The 20,338-nt window shown below is 37.3% G+C and overlaps 1 protein-coding gene across 5 annotated transcripts in view; it reads right to left on the bottom strand.

Annotated features, from left to right (window-relative positions):
- The window catches only part of LOC139775100 (uncharacterized), a 332,957-nt gene that overhangs the window by 261,374 nt on the left and 51,245 nt on the right, over nucleotides 1-20,338 (bottom strand). For all 5 annotated transcript variants that reach the window (XR_011718734.1, XM_071710843.1, XM_071710846.1 and 2 more), the window contains exon 3: nucleotides 13,512-13,684. Coding sequence is in view for 4 of the 5 variants with exons in the window: in XM_071710843.1 (XP_071566944.1) it covers nucleotides 13,512-13,675 (164 nt within the window). In the remaining variant the exon portion in view is untranslated. The remainder of the gene's footprint in view (nucleotides 1-13,511; nucleotides 13,685-20,338) is intronic.

The raw sequence follows: 20,338 nt of genomic DNA, 5'->3' as shown, positions 1-20,338 counted from the left end.
ACAATCTCGCATTTTTGCGCTTAAAATAAAAGGTGTACGTTCGCGCTGTCGGAATGGAAAAAAAAGAAGTGTAAAAACGTCTAGAAAGTGTGCCTGAAGTGAACAAAATTCATGTCACAATTTACTCGCAACGTCTGTTTGACATTACGTTGCGTTTGCGTTTCACCACACCGTACGATCTGCTTCATCCTTTACTCCTCTCCAACCCTGATCCTCCCACTTGTTGGCATTTCAGGATTGTTGGTGGAAAGTTACGAAACCGCTTTCGCGGTGCTATTCAAGCGTAATTAATGCCAATGTATCCATTTTGCGCTTTTGACGGCGGGTTGCATGGCAGGATGCGAGTATGCTTTATGAGGGAGTTTATGAAAATGTTCGCCGCAGGGGGGGGAGGAGAAGGAAGAAGCGAAGATCCCTAGAGATGCCCTCGCATCTTCGTATCCTTCTCCCCCTCTCTCCATCGCGCAGGTGATGCTCCCCCAGGAACAACCCCGTTGCGTACGTGTGTGCGTTTATGTCGCCGCCAGATATTACCGTATAATTTTGGGATATTTCACTGGCACGTAAAGCAAGCCTCGGACGTGCGCGAATAGCTTCACGGACGATCGTTATTCGCTCGCGGGAGAGAACAAAAGGAAACGAACGGGAGGCAGAGTCCTCGGAGGGTTTCTGCTTTGCATGGTGCGACGATATAGCGCGTGTGAAGGGTACACTTGAGAGTCGAGCGCGCGGGTCGTCATGAATAATTGAGATTCTTGTACAGGGCATCGTTTCGCGTCAAGCCTCACAGAGATGTGCTGCTTGACAAAATCTATCCACGTGCCGTATCGATCTTTTTTTTTATCGGACACATGAAAGTTTCATCGATAGAATATCATCGTGTACACATCGACGTAAAATAGACTAAACTAGTATCACCGTGAAGGTAATAGGGATCCTAACTGTGCTCCTTTAGGTCTACCTTCTGTGTCTTAATACATATTATGATGCCTTTAGAAAATGCAAAAACATTTTATGAAAATGTATTAAATCTTTTAGAAAATTATGTATTTCTCTATAATGATTCAGTATCATTCCTAACTTTTCTGAACTTCAGCACAACCTTTATCATCAATTTAATTTTTTGAAAAAATTGCCTTTTGAATCAATGTGTAATATTAAATGTATTAAAGATTAAATATCTTTATATTTTAATAGGTCCTTCAAAAGAATATTTTATCGGTATCCATCACGTCGCCTTTTAAAAAGATTCTCGTCACCCACGTACCGTCTTCTCTCGCCGAGGACGCAACGAACGCGGCAAAACGTGCGCGAGCACAGAATCAAGAGTCTAGTGGCAGCGTCCATCTCAAATAGTAAGATACACGGATACGGACATAAAGAACAACAGCGTGCACGCGCATCAGCCGTACGATGACAAATCGCGCATCAGCGTAGCGCGAGCCGCTTATCCATCAACATCAGGCCGGGACACGCGTCCTCCGGCCCATGGGCATTCCACATAGTGGACCGCATTACATTCCCGCCGCCGATGTAGCCCGGCGCCTCCAGAGACCCCGTGGGTCTATGATCCCGCGACACCAGCCAAATCGCCGCCGTGAGTGGCGATTGTGAGCGTCAAAGGAGATTTATCACCGATTTGTGATCGCGCCGACTTGCCGCGATCCTGCTCCTCCGCGACAGAATGGAGCTACTTTACTCGTCGCTTTTCTGCCTGCTCATTGATATGCCTTTATCGCACGTGTATCTCTCAGCCGGATTTTTGAATCGATTTTATAATACTTCGAAAGATGGACTCGAGCATAATCGGTACATCGGTGTATCGATATTATCGAAAGCTGACGGAGATATATTAGATCTGTTCATGACTACTTCGAAAAATAGTAGCGGTGGTTGCATATAACTTAAGTCGATATGTATTGATTAATGAAAGTATGTCGATAAGCAATTATGTATCGCCAGTAACGGTAACACGGTATATATGAGTTATAACTATGTCACTCGTTATTAATAATCCGGGATCCAGTTTCAATAATGAAACAACTAACATCTGTTCCTTCATTACATGCAGCGAACGGGAGAAAAGAACATTTATAAACATTGCAACGAAAATCTTATGATGAAAATTACAAAGACATTGCGATTCACGAGAAATTCTAAACATTGCGAGAAGGAAAGTCAACCCATTCCCTCGAATCTCCATAAAATATAGTATATACGAACAATGCGCCATTGCGTATCGATGTTGTTTCGAAATGACACACACTGTTCGTCGTAGCTGTCGATGACAATAAAATAACGAATAAACGTGCGCTTGTCAAACGCAAAATACGTATTTATAGTTTGTATCGAAATCGTTGTCGAAAGAGAATGCAAATCTCGAATCATGAAGATATATTGCATATAGATATATGCATAAAAAATCTCTAGATTTTTATTCATTTTTAAGTTGTACGCAGTACCTACATTTTTATTTTATTTTTATTTTTGTTAAGAAAAATTAACGAGAAAGTAATAAAAAATGTCATAGGTAAAAAGAAGCACAGGCAATAAATGGATTACGCGAGCAACAATATATGGATTGCGAGAGGTAACCGGTGCAAGAGAGCATTTAGTGTCTTACTCCCTGGTCGTGCTACACGGAAACGGCCAGAAGAATATCAGAGAGATATCACTATTGTGCGTATCTCATATGGGTATCTCTCCTGTAACGACTCGGCGCGAATGTACAACCGGCAGGTCGATATGTTGGTTATACCACCGCACTCTGAATTTGCCAGACTCGCGCGCGTTGTCTCGTTAAGTACATGGAGGCGCATTCCGCGAGCTGATATTGACGCACCGGCATATAATTTCCGTAGCTCCACTATTTGCACCGCGGCGCGCCGTTCAAGGATTAATTAATTATACCGTCGTTAAAACGCATTTACCAACGCCCAAGATAGCGCCACCGATAACAGAGTCAGCTTATTCGAAGGCGAATGCACCGGAAGTGATAACGACGCGTGTGTGTGGTTCGATTTCTTCTTAAGGTCAGTTGTAACTAACGACTGCAGGAAATGAACGAGAAGCAATTACAACGGAATGAACACAATAAATTTAAATATTTTATGTAGATAGCAGCTAGTGGAAAGAAAGATACACAAGGAAAAATAAATTCAAAGAAAAGTAGCTGTGTGTATGTATATGCGTGTGATGGACTACGTTTGTATAAATAAAATGCATGTTTTATTGATAGAAACATATATCGATCGTTTTGTTTGTTTAATAAAATTAATTATGTTCTGTTAAATTTTAATCTTGTTTTTCTTGTTTAATCAGGATATACAAAGGTGACAGCCCTTAACGTTGATGTAAATATCATCGGTCCAGCATTCGTGCGCGACTGTGTCATCATGTAATATTTTAATTACGAATATATTTTGAGACAAATACGAATACGCCGTATCGCTTGCAATTAATAAGCCGAATAAACGTAAACGAAACGTGCGCGCGCGCGCGCACATTCCGAGCTTGTGAGCGAAAATGATACAACAGATTCACAATTGAGATTTGCTATTGTGCTCTGTTATTACGTCCGTGATTTACAGAAAAGCGGTCTCACGCAAATTTTATGATACGGTAAGCCGTACAGTGTGCGTATATGTCATAATAGCCAGCTTATATTTACGTGCGCAACGAATCATAAAATGTTTAGGCTCACACTGTAGAAACGCGAATATTGACCGTAAATCGTGGAAAGAGAGAAGGAGAAAGAGAGTGAGAGAGGAATCAGCTGAAAAATAAAATTAAAACACTAAACACTGTCCGTTACAGATTTTTCCTATAACAATCCCTGTCACCTGTGTGTTATAGTCTCGCGCGTTTCAATGGTCATTGTTTCACGAACGATAAAATGAAAAGCAATATATTATTCACCGTTTAATTATTTACATGCATTATTTAATAGTTTCATAATAATTCATCGAAGCAGATTTATTTTTTTATTTTATCCATATATATAATGAATTTTTTAAAGTTATTTAAAAACGGTATTTAATCAGCTTTTCGCAAAGAATAATGTTAGCATGTTTTTAAAGAATTCATAATTAAAAGATATATCAATCAAAAGAAAATACGAGTAACTTAACCATTTGACAAAACGGTTTTTTCGATTAACATTTCCACGTTTCGACGAGACAATGCTCGATGGTACGATGTACACTTAAACAGAATATCTCTTAGACAGGGTATCCCATGGACAAGATAATCTTATGATCCATGTCCTACGCCCACTTGTCCACCCAACGTCGCAGGTAGACGCGGGTAAACGCAATGTCGATTATTCACAACGGATCATCGGCACCGGACGCATTTATGCACACACGTGTGTATCCACTACACACTTATGTATATTTCCAAGTGACCAATCACTGACACTTAAATAGCACGCGAATAATACGAATGAAATAAATCGTTTAACGAAAAATTATATTAGATTAAATATCATTTTTTTAATTTTTATTTTATTTTGCATAATAAAATTATATATTTTATATAAAATTGTAAATATTTGTGTAAAATTGTTTTATATAACTATATATAATGTTATATAACAGATTTGTATATATTATTATTATATATTAAACATTGGTTGTGGTTACTATTGCGGTGTCCATATCCTATCCGAAAACCTCAATGTAAAATCAGTCACAGAACTACCTACCACAGAACCCCCGCTCGTCCTGGTCATTCTCTGGGAGGGTTACTGGAGATACGACAGATAGAGATGGTAATTTAGCGTCATTATTATAGACCTCTGAGGCGACGGCAGCGAGTACTATAACGTCCTGTAAGCGCGTACGTGGAGTCGCGCGAGCGTGGAATTAAACGATCTCATTAACGGAGCTTCATGGTCGAAATATCGATCGTTATCTCGACGGCTGCAAATAGTGCGCTCTTGTAAGCACTGTCTGCGCGTTTGAACTCTGCCCTTAGCGATAACTAAACCGATCATCGATATTTCCAAATTGAAATTATTAAACATTTATATGATTTGACTATCTCAATTTATATCTCATAAACAGCTTTTAATGCTGAAATTAATTATACATCTATACATATATATATATATATATATATATATATATATATATATATATATACATACAATTGTAAGAATATTATCATAAAAATACAGATATTAAAAAAAATTTTGGCTTTCTATAAATCTTATCTCATTTTCATGCACGAATATGAATCCGTCCCATTTAAACTAGCTAATATTCTTTCTTCTTTAAGTCATGCTAATTAATGGAAAGCGACTTGTGAGGCACAGTTTCTAATCGATGTCTCATTAAGCGTATTTAGCATTTAACTCTTACGATAACATTATCATTTGTCCATGTCTTTCTACATATATATTCCGTCTATTTCTGGCTAACGTTAATTAAACATTCGCAATTCTATACGCAACTAAAGTGCAATCGATAAATATCTATAAACGTTAAAATTGTTTTCGTAATAATTTTCAAGACGTATTATTTTCTTTCTTGAATGCTATATAAAAAATTAAACGCGATATATTTTAGCGCCATTAACGGAGAAAGAAAATCATCAAGTGAATTGAACTGAAGAATCGAGAAAACAGGAAAACAGTCATAACATTGAAGTTGTTATCGCGCAAAAACAAAGGAGAGAAACAAGTATCGGAGATCATGAGACTCAAGGTTTAATATCTGGGAAATGATTATACGCGCGCGCGAGAACGGCAATAGAGAGGCGGCCTCATCGCGCGTAATTAACATCGTTAAAACGCGGATATTAAATAAATTACAAATAATTATATTCGACTATGGAACTACACTGTAAGCCACGATGCCGTATTAGTCGCGCGTACGATATCGATTACGAGATCGAAGCGCAACTCCACTCTTTTTAAAAACCTTCGAGTGAAAGATTGCTTATCGCACTTTCCTTTAACATTTTATCATATGCTTCGCACTCCAGTTTAATTTTATACTCTTATATTATGCATTTCAATTTTCCTTTATTTTCAATATGTGAGATATACCCATTTCTAATTTCTGTGCTATCTATTGGCTATTTATCAATTTATCGCTAAAATAATTGACGTACTGTTTATGAGCAGAATTTATAAGAGAAATGGAGCGGCAAAAATAATTTATTTCCATGCGAGAACCGATGTGCTTTATAGAAATGACATGAAAATAACGCACGCACGTTTATATTGAAATTATCGATCTTTTATCATTATACGAGAGATTGCCTCGTAACGGTGCGGGATTGACCGCGCGCGCGATACCGGTTTTCTAATAAGAAAAGACGATTATAGAGCAAGACGCGCGGTCTGAGATCCCCCGGGTGGAAACTGCCAATCGTGGCCCCGATCGACCGCATTATGATTCAAATGGTTCCATTAAGTGCGTTCACGCGCTATTAGAGCCGCGCGGATTCTCTCGCCTTTTCCTCACGATGTCTTTTCTTACGATTGGCCTCGGCCTTCGTAAATGACGACGGCGAAAGTGCACTATATTGATCCCCTCGGCCTTAACGCCGTTTCCATTAGGTTAACGACCTGCGACTGATAAAGTATTCACGATGCGGATAAATACGACGTAATTCCCGAGGTAATGATAAACGCATTCGCGAAAAGCGATTGAACGTTAGATCGCTTATCTGTATTGTCCGCTGTTATGTATTCGCGATACGTTAAGCGACGCGTTAACTCAAGCGCAATTTGGTCAATAACAACGAATGAAATCTTTAAAGGCTATAAAAGACAGAGAAATTAACAACAAGTTAATTTCGAATTGATTTCAATTGTTAACTATTACATTGCGAAAATTGAACGGATCTCAACCAAGCTAACGCTCAAGTTTACGCAGTTTGATACGATTCCATGATAGGTATTGGAAACACATTATTTTCACGATCTAATTAATTACGGAGTAGTACTGCGGACGTTTCCAAGTTTACAAGTTTGGTTTCACCATGAATCTCTCTCGATAGAGGAAAGTTTCGACCGCGCCGCCGAGGGTGAAAGACACCCTCCAGAAGGCGACGGCTCTCCGGAAAGTGGCGCCTACCAACGGAGACGCCGAGCATCATCGGCGCGCGGCGTCCAGACGTCGCAGCATCCCTTCAATGGTGTTCTGTGACCTGCCGCTAGATCGAGATACCAAGCGCTTTCTATCGCGACACCGGGTATATCGCGCGCCGATAAGGCAGATCTTGTACTGTTACATTAACTCTCGAACACCGAAATTTAATCTAAGGGAAGGTTATCTCACTACTTAAAAAAAACATTCTACTATAAAATAATTTTTCCAAAAAATATTAGCTGATCGTTCTTAATTCATTAATATTGATATTCTGTAGAACAAACAAAAATAAAGACAGGCAAATATGTTCATTATTAACGCTTAACTCATGCCAGTATCTAATATGTAGATATATTTCACGTATTTAAATAAAAAAAAGTAAAAATAATATTCCGTCGAAATATAATAATTTTTTACAAGATATCATTTCTTACTCCTTATTACTCTTAATGCATTTTATGTATGTGTTAAAAACGATAAAGAAAATAAGAAAGGAGATTACATATTCAGTCATTGTTACTACTCCTTAACTACGTCAAGGGTTGGAATGGTTGGAATGGTAGGAATTATGATATTTTTGTGACACCTGAGTACATGCGGTTTGGCACCCCTTCCTCTTATGGAAACGACTCCTGGGCTTGTTAAAAAATTCTGCGGGCCTTTGACCTGCGTTGCGGACGCGCTGTACCATTCTCGTACGCGTAGTTCGCCGCGATTCGAATCGCAAACGTACACGGCATCGTAGCAGGATATCCGTTTTCCCATTTGACGGCCGTTCCCGTGAAAATCTGCCTCGTTAAGCACCTCGACGTATTTGAGGTGGCGCATTCACGCGTACTCGCACAATCCATCAAAAACCGAAAGCAGAAAGCGCGCGCGGCCGCCGATAGATTCGTCGGTGCAGATCAATGCGGGATGAAAAAAAGGCGGCGAACGGAATAGTCCGTATGACGAAATATAAATCACTATCAAATGCCGTGAAACCCGCGAGTCTCTATCAACAGTTGTAAAGAGGTAAATCACTCTCAAAGGACCGTAAAGAAACGACTCGTTATCAAAAGCCGTAAAAAAGTAAATTGCTATCGAGAGTCACTAATCGCTAGTTTTTCGTGTATATGCATCTCTGGTATCTCTGGTATCGTAAGGATACATCCACATAAATCAATACCAGAGAGAAAAAAACAGTAAGTCTAAAATATCTAGATAAAAAAGTAAACTATAATCAAAAGTCAGTTTATTGACATATGTTGATAAATTCAATTATAATCAACGAATAAGACAAGAGATAACTTGAAAAAATCCGACATTGTTAAGATTTGTGTGTCAAGTAATAAAGTTATTAATAAATTATTTTTGAAAATTGTAAAAAAAGATATATAGAAAATTATATCAAAAATTATGAATACTGAAATATCACACGTTACGTCCATCTATACTGATAATTACGGAAAATAAGAAAAGATAGCAAAAAATATATTATTTTTTTATACGAGCGTAATTAAAAAATGCAACAGTTAAACAAATAATTAGATAAATCACAAGAAACTCGATGAACGTGTGGTTTTAAACGGTTGATTGTCACATATACATGGACGTCGATATGTTCGGCTATCGCTTGATTAATCGCTTGATTAAAGGTCGCCAGCTAGAGAACCTTTAGGTTAGCATCTCCAAGCTAATTAACTCTCGACATGCGCGACAAATCAATCGAGTGGTAGTCTTTCAACCGCTCTCAAATTGGATTCATACGGTGGCATCACGCGCGAGAGGATATTGAACCGAGGACGAGATGACAAAGTTCTCTCAAATGAACGCGGAAGATGTGTCAATTCGTGTTATAAAATGATTTAATTATCATGGCGTTATAATAAGGAAAACGAATATTTATTAGACGATGATTCTGTTATAACATGGTAAGGGAGTAAACACTGTTTGTGAGATGCACCTAGCTAATAAAATCTTATATTTATTATACAGTTTACATTCATTACGGACATTATTTCTTTGGAAATTTTGATTTATGCTTTAATTATTTGTTGTGGAGAAGATTCATTAAAAATTGTAAGCAAATAGCCTTATAAGAAAAGTTTCCTTGGAAACTATCGACTTAAGATTCATCATTAAAATTACGCGATCCGGAGTTCTTCGAACTCACCCTATCTAATCAGTGTGTTTTATTTTTCTCTGATATCATACTTCTTCCACCAAACGCGCGCAAACTTTTCTAACAAATTTTCTCGGGTAATTTCTTGCCAAAGTGTACGAAAAACGACGTAAAAAAGAATAAATTAACAACGCTACACGATAGATTAAATTTACAAAAAGGAGCGTAGGACGCGTTTTCCTCATACAGAAATCGCAAAAGCTCTCTGACACAGGCGCTCTATATATGCTACGGCTTAACTATCCTTTGATATTATCTCCAACATTGCCTCCACTTTGTCTCTACCAACGACTCTTTACGTCCATAACCTCTGGTCCTGTACTAATACAGAAAAGGGTTTGATCTCTTTGACGAAAAATACGAGCTAATTGGCGTATATTCCACCGCGGTGGCATATTCCGGCGCGTTCATTAGTCACAATATTCCCCGGAAACGTACCAGATTCTGGAGAACCGCTTTGAGAGATCGGAATTATTGTCTTTCGCATTATTTCCTCACCGAGGCGACCATGCGGCTCGACCGAGTTGCAACGATAATTGTAATCTACAGCATCTCGTATCTTTTATCCACTTACCTGTAATTGTGCATTCACGGCGAAAGATACCTTACTTACGCAGATTCGCAACGCACAAGTTAGTCACCTTTCGTCACCTATGCCTATTTTATATTTTCATCTCCCATGGAAAGAAAGAGATACGCATTGGAAACTTGAGCATTATCTCACGTATTGTTAATTAAAGTATCACGAAATCATTTGTAAAACAATCTCGCCTATCTTTCCTGATTTAAAAAGTTCTTAATATAGTGCGCCATTAGGTGTTCCTTTCATCCAATCAGTTTCCATGCAATTACCCCAGGGCAAACGGATACGGTGAGGCTTCGCATTTCCGGACGAAGCCAGATACTCTCTCGCCTCCGATGCGTTTCAACGATTCTTCACGTACACGTGTAATGCATGATACGCGGACGTGTTCACGCGCGACAGAAACGGTTCGAAATGTACCGGTGTAACTAAAGCTAAACACCAGCTAATGAACGCATACGGGCGGCTCTTTGGCACAAAGGTCCTCCCTCTGCTTTATATAAAGCACGAGTGAGTTATTTACATTGTGGTCGACAGAATTTCAAGCTGCACGAGGTTCTAATGAACCTTTACCTCCTCCACCCACTTGCCGCTATCATCGCCTTCCCTCACACACATCGTCTGACCGAACTGGTTCGTTCGGGCCAGCCAGCGTGTCGGGTCGTTAATTAATTAAAATCCCGAAGCGAAATCCGCATCGTCGCAAATATTTTAGATACCTCGAAAGCTTTATGAGAAAAATACTTCAAACTTCCTGACGCACCCCACCCCTTCCATTCGCTGCGCGTCTACGTTCACCCCCGGGGAACGGGGATTCATGGCGAATAGCTGTAGAACCTTCGCCGCACGAATATTTACGAAGGGTGGTTGCGAATGCGGGAAAAAAAGGAGTATTTAATGAAATGTACGTATGGAGAAAGAGAGAGAGGGAGAGAGAGAGAGAGAGAGAGAGAGAAAGAAAGAGAATCGGAAAAGGGATGCCACGGAAATCATAAAAATACCGCGAACCAGAAAATCGTAGAATTTCAATGATCAGCATTTAACCACTATGCATTTAATTTTCCTCGATAACTCACACTGACGCAAATATTTTTTTGCGGTTGAAATAGTCACTCGCTCGTAATTAATAGGCTCGCGTTGTATATATGTTCGATTATATCAAATATATATTCAAGAAAAAAACCCAAAGATATTCAAAATAAAAATGGAATAAAAATAAAGCTACGGCACATTCCGTAGAAACAAAATAAAAAATATTTATACGTCAATTACTATAAAAATTATAGCTACATTATATTTTGCAACAGTTGTCATAAAATTATTAGAAAGAGTAATAATTGTTAACTTTATTAGTGGGAACATCCTGTTACATAAAGTTTTTCTCTTTGTCAAAATCATCTTGATTGAATTAAAAAAAGTTATCAATTTTTCGTATCGTATTGATTAATGTGACATAATTAATGTTATCTAACTTATTAATATTATGTAATAAAAGTTATCTCGAATTTGTGATAATATTAATTATCACATTAATACTATAGTATTGAAATAATATTGAAATAATGCAAACAAGATCCTATTTTACGACCTAATTACCGGTAACACGTACATTTATTCACGTAAAACGTAATGCACAGCAAAATCACAGAAATACGCTATGCTATGCAACTCCGGACGAATACTCCGGCAATGATGACAATCACTTTTCGAGACAACCTTCAGTTCCCTAATCTCTGTACTCCCCCATCCTTTCTACGCTCCATTATTCTCTTCTACTCTTTCTTTTTCTGTCTCTCTTTCTCTCTCCGGGCCGTAAGCTTGAGATTAAGGTCCTTTAACGACTACACGTCGTGGCCATGTCCAGCCGAATAATTACGAATATGAAACCCAAGCTTTGAGATTCGTATGAGACTTTATTTGACGGGGTTACAACTTGAAAAATTTTCACGGATGTCAGATCCATTAGCAACAAAAAAATAAAACATTGTACGTTATATAAGTCGATTTTGCTAAAAATTCCACATTACATTCGTTTTTGTTCCAATTAATCTATTATAATTTACCGAAAAAATGTTACGATTTAATTGGTGCAAATATATAACCGAGGAAAACTGTTGCGCGTTATGGTCTCTATATGCTTTATCGTTTCCTGTGTTTATCGAGGGAAAAGGGTGTAATTGCATAGTAATTAATTACAGGTTGCAACTCGTTAAAAATGTTCACCAGACGTCGATAATCAACCATCAAACGAAACGTGAGAATATGTTTCTTTCTTCGCTTTTTCCGACGGCGCTTATTACCGGTGACTGTTATCTAAGATGTTAGTTTCCAAGATCCAACACAAAAGGAAAGCGTCTTAATTAGACGAGAAGAACTTTAATTAGACAGTACGCTTAAGTGACATACTCAAGAACGACCTTTATCAAACTTGAACATAAGACTATAAAAGAGGAGAAAGAGAAGGAAGAGGAAATCCATGAAAAATACGAAATCGAATTTCGAAACTTATCACAAATTTAATTAACCTAAATACTTAAGTATCTTTTACCCGAAAACGTATATTCATGTTCGAATATATTACGTACATGTAATAGGATCAGATTTTATTAAATAAAATTGGATGTAACAAGATAAAACAAAATTCGATGTTGCGTTTTCAAAAAAACATACGCCATTCTCTTCCATAAAATCGCCGATTAAGTCGTTACATGTGAGTACAGCGTAATCACCCTTTGTGTCGCGTACCCATCCGGCTTCATCCACTTAGCTTTTCAATTATCAAGCTCAACTTATGTGCGCAGTTTGTGGCGCTCCGATAAACCACCCTCGAAAATCCCAAGCTTGGCGAACACCAGCCCCGAAAAATACGCCAACCACGAAGCTTAACATCTCGGGGGTGGTATTATCCGCGAGTGGTGGCGGGCAAATCCCCGGTTCTGCACGAGCCAACGCTTGGCTGGAGCAGATTGGCAGAGGAGATCAACGAAGTGGGCAGCGACGACCTTGCGCTTCCTGGCTGAGTTTAATCAGCCGTACCTATCCCGAGCCATGCCACTACATACTATTCACGACTGCACCTTGGGGCGGCGCACTTAACGGCACTTATCCTCGCAAGGAATTGATGTGACTGGAAACTCGCTGTAAAACCCACCGTTAAACCGCGGGACAAAGCCATATCGTCGAACGAATAGACATCCTAGCGACCCTGCACCGTGCGAGTTCGGAAAGCACGATCCCGATATATCCTCGCTACATGAAGTTCCGCGAACTTGCGGATCAGACGATCGAGTCATTGCCACAGACGTTTCTGCACGACTGACTCGAATGGTATGCGAGAGAGGATCAATTCCGAAACATTAATGCTTTGTCATCATTTAATTATTATTTAAGTTTCGCACACAAATTGTGTGTACAAAATCGCATATTAAACAGGTGAAGATGAAGATTTTTGCACTTGTGCATCCAGATATTAAAATAATCGTCCGTGCTTATTCATGTGATAGAAATCATATTCTCATTTTCGACGAATAATATATCGCGAAATTGGTAATTAATTATATCGTACATATTTCCGAAAATAGTTGCGATAAAGAAAGGAATTTTGAAGAATTAATTCCTTCCGGCATAAACATATTCAATTATAATTTCAAAATGCACTTACCTTTGCTGATTATTATTCGCGATAGGCATAGGAGTCGGCACTCTCGGTGGTGGAACCGGTATAGCTTTTCTTCGCCCTCCACCGGTTTGATGCACCGTCGGTGTTACTCTCCCGGTTGGTGCTATTCGACCGGCGGTCCGTGGTCTTTCTGTTCGCACCTCCATAGTATATATCTGTAAAAGATAATATAAAAATATTTTGTTATTCAAAAAATTGTATTGTTTTATTAAAAAATTTTGAAAAATATAAAAATATATTACATTTTGTACAAAAATAGTTTGTCTACAAAAAATAACTATGCTATATTTATATTTTTGTTGTTTAACTTAATAATTAGATATTTGGCTGTAAGGAAAATGTATTATCGGGGAATCGAGAAATTGGAATAAATATTATAGAAAGCGGTCGGTGAGTTCGGCGCAAAAGTATCGCTTCTCCGTAACTTCAGCGGCGCCGAAGATCACAGAAATGATGATAAATTCTGAAAAGAGCGAATGTTTGGAAAGGACTGACAAGAAAAACGAAAAAGAGACTACCGGCCTGTACGACTACCAACGTTAAAACTTCTGCTTCACGGTGTGTCGACTTTGCAGCTCGCCTCTTTCTCGCACGTCTGTTTCTCTTCGTTTATTCAAACTAGTTTAACGCGCTAAGCGGGTCTGGATACGATTCAGTAGCGTTATCGTTAACCTCAGGAATAATACATGCAAAAAGTGTTTAGAAGGCAGGAAACAAAACCAATATACGTATGCGACGACATAATTCTTCTATCTTTGAATTTATGTGAAAAATAGAACATGATTATAAAAAAGATTAACTATTAATAAAAAAAAATTTTTTTTAGAGATCAGTTATTTGTCTGTACCTATACGATCATTTATCTATAACCCATCCCAAAACTTCTTAAAAAACGAGAGAGAATGTTTTGTCTATGCAGGTAGAATGCAGATATACAGCGAAGAAAACTCACGAACGTTTTCCACAATCAACCACCTCCTCGTTCACGGTCACCGGAAGAAAAAAACGCGCCCGGTACAATCTCAAGCCGGTAGTGCAGCGTTTTTGTCGCGGATGCTTTAGCATCGCGGGCGTGAAGAACGCGAGCGACGTCGGCAAAGGAGGAGACGAGAAGAAAGGGATGGTAGACGACCGGTACGATCATTATTTCCCGACGTGTGTAGTCCACCGAGATAGGGATGCCGGTAAAACAATGCGCGCCAGCAAGTTGGTTTAAATATTCGGCCTCCGAGTCCGACGCGGATACGCGCCATTCACACTCGTATACGCATGGGGATGCAACTTGAAACCGTGTATGAAGACAACCGTGTAAGAAGACAACAACAATACTTCCTAGGCGACATAATGGAAGTAAAAATTATGACGATCGATAATTAAAAATTCACATTAGAACATAGAGAAATAAAAGTTATTAAATAGTTTTTATCCAAACGCGGAAAAAGATGATATTATCATTTTAATATCTTTCTCTTTTTAATTTTTGTGTCTATCTATCCCAAAAATAATAATTTATCTTAGAGATCATACAATTATACAAATTTAAAATTTATCTATCTATAATTATAATAAAACAGAAATAGATATTGTTATAACCTCTATACATACGTTTATGTTTATATGTTATACCTAATCCGTACATTGTAAAATTAAATGAGAAATGTAAAAACGTTTTTTTTTTTTTTTTCATAAAAAAATATTTTTAATATCCTTAAGATAATTATTCACTAAGTTATTTAAAAAGTCTCGTGTCAAAACTAACTTAAATTTCTATTTCACTATGCACATGTACTCTTTATTTTCTCCTCTTTTTCCCCTATCTCATATTTGGGTCCATACAGAGGCATGAAAATTTCACGATTGCACGGATTCGCGTGTAAAAAAAATTCCGCTGTACGAACAGAAACAAAATATCGCAATGTTAGCGACTGTCAGAGACGAGCCGGGAAAATAAACCCCGGGCACCGACGGCGGCTTCACAATGGGGAGCATCTGCTTAGCAAATTGCGAAAAATAATAACGTTTGCACCCGAATCCGTGGCACGGAGCACCGTAGGAGTCTGCCCCGTGGTATACATCGTAATACAATAACGCCCACTCGTGGAACTGCGAACTCAGAGGCCGGGAAGGGTGAATGCGAAGGCGGACGATGAAGAGGATGAGGAGGATGAGAGGTGCAAAACGAGCGTCGTGCAAGCTCCCCTTCGTAGTAGTGCACCCGCGAAAACAATATGCGTATATATGTGGAGAATCGCGTATCCGCGCATGCTTGTTACGCGTGACACCGAGTTATCCAGCCGAAGACGATTCCGGAACTTCTTTGAGTTTCACTTCCGCGCCAGTGCATTCGCTATCATCCGTGCACATCTTGCCAAAGATTCCGTCGAGAACTTCGAGGTTTCGAATCAACGCCGCGGTCGATTCGCGGTAAATCATTCTGTATTAGGTATATATTTTAATCCTTCTTTATCATATATATGAAAAAATATACTATATATCGATAGCTTAACATACGTTTCTTAAATAATAATCTAATATTTTTCAGAAAATAAAAAAAATTAGATACTAATTTTATTTTAATGTAATATATTTTCTGAGAACTATGTAGTATCAATTTAATATTTCTTAACAAATTAGCTATTTAAATATGTTGCCTGATATATTAAACTGAGATATTTAAGGCGTTGTGTCATGAAAGGAGCATTTTTATTTAAAAGAAAGATGATCGAGATCGAGATAATGCGCAGTTTCATCATAAACCAGATAAGTATGCGATTAACAATCTAAATTATTAATTCTGTCGCTCACATTCGGTGGAAATGGACGACCAATACGTTTAATGCGACATAATACGTTGGCATGACTAATCCGTGCTATTATCATTGCAATGATGCTAATCGCCATCTATCTACGAGAGTAATGAATACCGCAAATTAATAACGTTCGATTGACACGTAACGTCCGAGCTTCATCCGCTGAGCGACGTGCACATTGTGTTCCTAACAAGAGCGCGAGTTTCCCAACCCCCTCCGACTCTTTCATTGCATGCATGTTACACATCGATCGTTCGTTACGCGCGCACCTTCCGGCGACGATCGAAAAACGTCATTAACGAGAAAAAATATTTCCAATTTGACAAGTAGAATCGAATCCAAAGAATTACTCATGTTTAATAGGAATAAATATGCGATGTTTAATATAATACATAATAATTAATTTGTGCAACACCATTGATGTTACGGCTAATGCAATAAACGGATTACATTATCACGTAACATTTTTAATAATACGATATGCACACTTTCCATAGACTTCTCAATTCAATTATATAAAACTTGTATTTTTTAATAGTAAAAAAATCGCTATTGACGAGAAATGTATTCGTCGTTATTTAAATGAGGAATTACGCCGACAATGTTTAATGCTGAATTCTACATTAGCTTCATTATCTCATGCATTGAGATAATCAATTAGATTATCATGCCGATCGCCACGAGTGAATACGACAAATTAATAACAGTCGATTGATATGTAATATTCCAGAATGCATTTCGCAGTCTCCTAATTCCTTTATGTTCGCGCACCGAGCGCGCGCGCGTGCGCTTTCGGATTAGGACGAAAAAATGTTATTAACGAATGAGAAAAAAGGGCGCCGAAAAAAGATATTACGCTTTTCGTGAGGAGAAAGGAGAAAGAGAGAGAGAGACAGAGAGGGAAGGGGCCGCATTCAAAGGAGAATTTATCGGCGATATTTCTCGACCGGACGACGTCGGCGTCGCGCAATGTCGGCTTCTGTCGATTGCTATTAATCATTGGCGTACAACTGAGCGTACCCGTATCAACACGCGGACCGAAGATACATGTCGGGAGTTTCTCATGCCGCGACGCGATCGCCACATGTGACCACAGTCCGACGTTCTCATGGCGATCGCATATCGAGGCATCACGTGCGCGACACGCGTGCAACTAGCAATCTTTTCTGTTTCTTCTCTCTTTTTCTTTTTCATAACTACATTGCGATAGAACATTCCCTTTGCGAACTGACAAATTAAAGCGAGTACTGTTATAGACATCAATATAGAATATCTCTTCTAGGTCGCAGAAAAGTGAAATTTAAAAAAATAAGTTTTCTAATTTTTAAGTCAGGAATACATATCTAAAAATTAGAGAGCCAATAATATAGAAAGGTAATTTTAGCTCGTACATTAATTCCAAACGAATTTTTAATTTTAACCCAGTGCCTTATGTGCATGCGTGTGTTTTATGTATTTTATTTAAATATTTAATATAAAATTGTTTTAATATTTAAAATATTTAAAAATTTTATGAAAATGACATTTAATTCAGATGCAACTAAATTTAAATTAAAACTTTATTTTATAAAACGTTAAAATATTATTTTATTATTTTATTTCATTATATTAATTAATATTCTCTGTTATCATCTCCATAATAAAAGTTATTTAAACGTTACTAGACCATATAACGTGCTGTTATAACGTTATATAATATTATTGGTAGATGTAATTAATATTTTTCAGACGTATTCTTTGATTTATATGTGTTGTTCGTTATTATATTTATATTTATTATCGCGCGCCGGAAAGTTTCCCGAAAACTCACGCGCGCGACTGCAACACGCGCACGCTTTTCCTGTCCCCTGTTATGTTTGTTTAAGCAAGTAAATGATCTATGTATCTTGTCCGCGGCCCGAGACGGACGAGCAGACTTTATAAATTCAGGACAAATTAGTTTATCTTTGAGCGATGTTTACTATACACTAAAAAGCCAGCGGAACCGCACAGCCCACCCACACACAGTTAAATCAAAGGCCCCGCTAAAAATATAACATGTTTCTCATCACAACACCCCTTCCCGCTTTTTCTTGACTTTATCCCCCTCTAGTCGTACGTCTGTCCAGGAAGTTGACTTAGAGTATGAAAAGCATAATTATACATAAATATTAATAGTCATTTAAAATTATAAAAGGCAATAAGTATTTATTTATTACTAGTAATTATTTTTTAGTAGTAAAATTGAAAAATTATTTTAAAAAACAATTTTTCATTAATAAAAACTTACTGCATTGTTTTTTAATAAAAGCACATAAAATACATATGCTTTTGAACATCGCATTGCAATGTTCAAAAAGAACTACATATTTATCGCCATAATTTTTAAATTTTTATTCAAAAGGTAAACTCAAGAAGTTTGGGTTAAATGACTGATGCCGAGTAACTGCATTTGCTTTTTAAATTAAATCTTAGCACATAGAAAGAGGTCGAGTGTTTTCATAAAAAAATTGCTCAGTTGTGTGTAGGAGGAAGAGGTGTTCCTATGTATATAGCGCGTATGTATGTGAGTGCACTTCATATTTTTAATAGTATGCCGGTACCAGTGGCATACATATACAAATAAAAAACAATGCAATAAATAAACTATACATTTTGTTCGTGTTCTGCAAAATATGTACAATGTTGGTACCAAGCATGCAAGACAGGATAAAATAATATTACATACAATTAATTGTACTATTTCCTTTGCGGTTTTATACTATGTAATTTGTGAGAAATGGAAATTTCGCTAATGTGAATTATAATACACGCATTACAGATTACATATTATAATTGTTCAAACCAAGTTTAATTCCATTAAATTATACTTCATATCGAAAACAAACGGGATTATATCGGTAGAATAATACTATAATCGTTAAACTAAATATGTGCAATCTAATCAGGCAATATTTATCAATTAGCGAAGATGCATTAGAAACTCATAAGTGCAAATCCAGGCACCGCGAATCATTTTACGCTCGTCATTTTCACTTTAAATGTGTAATTTTCAATTATGAAAAACTATAATACCCGATATCAATTGCATTTTTCATTGAATTCTGAAAGAGAAATCAAATCCAATCTCTGGTAATTTTTGAATGAAGCATGAGATAATTTATTTATGTAATATATTATCATATCTGCGGTATAATAATCTAAAGATTTACAAAACATTAGACATTTAAAAAAATAATCTCACGCGACCTCAGTCCCTGATATTTTACATGTTAAATATCTCTTTTTTGACATAAATTATATATTATTGATGTTTCTCTAATATTCTTCTCTCTACGTGATTAAATTTTTTGATTAAGAAAACTAACGTAATGGTTTTAATATGTATACGTATAATCGAAATATTGCCAATCAGTTTTTGCACATCATGCTTTCCGGCTAATTTCCTTTCACGAACGAGTGATCGATCGATATCATTTATCTGCACTTTCTACGCTCGTTTCTACTGAATGCCCATCTCTGTCCTTTCAACAGACGTGACAAAGTAGTCCACACAGAATTATGATCGATGTTGTTTGTTATCGAAGGGGTTACTGTTGGCGTCAATTTTCACACGTGTGGTCAGCATATCAAATGGTTGTCGTTTGTCGTTATGTACAACAAACTGAAAGCAATCGTGACTACTATTTTCTCATAACAAGTATATTTAACAGCATAAAAGATTATAAATTTCTTCGAAAAAATGACGATCAATCTTATGATCAATTTATATTGCATACATAACTTAATAATTTATAGAAATTGTAATTGAAAAATATCTAATTGTGTATCTATTAACGAAAAATAAAAATAGCCATTGGCAAATAGTCATATCGCACTTACGATATTTTTGTCATAAAATGTGTAAATGCTTCGTTTCATCATATATTTGTTCTTTGCAATAAATGCTAACGTGGATGTGATTTATAGATGTAAAATTTCAACCTATGTGATATAGTATCAGGAGAGAGTTTTCAAACA

This window comes from Temnothorax nylanderi, unplaced genomic scaffold (assembly GCF_030848795.1).
Source record: "Temnothorax nylanderi isolate EJ_2023f unplaced genomic scaffold, tnyl_v1.0 TNYL_tig0092_pilon, whole genome shotgun sequence".
NCBI lineage: Eukaryota > Metazoa > Arthropoda > Insecta > Hymenoptera > Formicidae > Temnothorax > Temnothorax nylanderi.
Note: the sequence above shows the minus strand (reverse complement) of the source record. Positions and strands in the feature narration are given on the sequence as shown.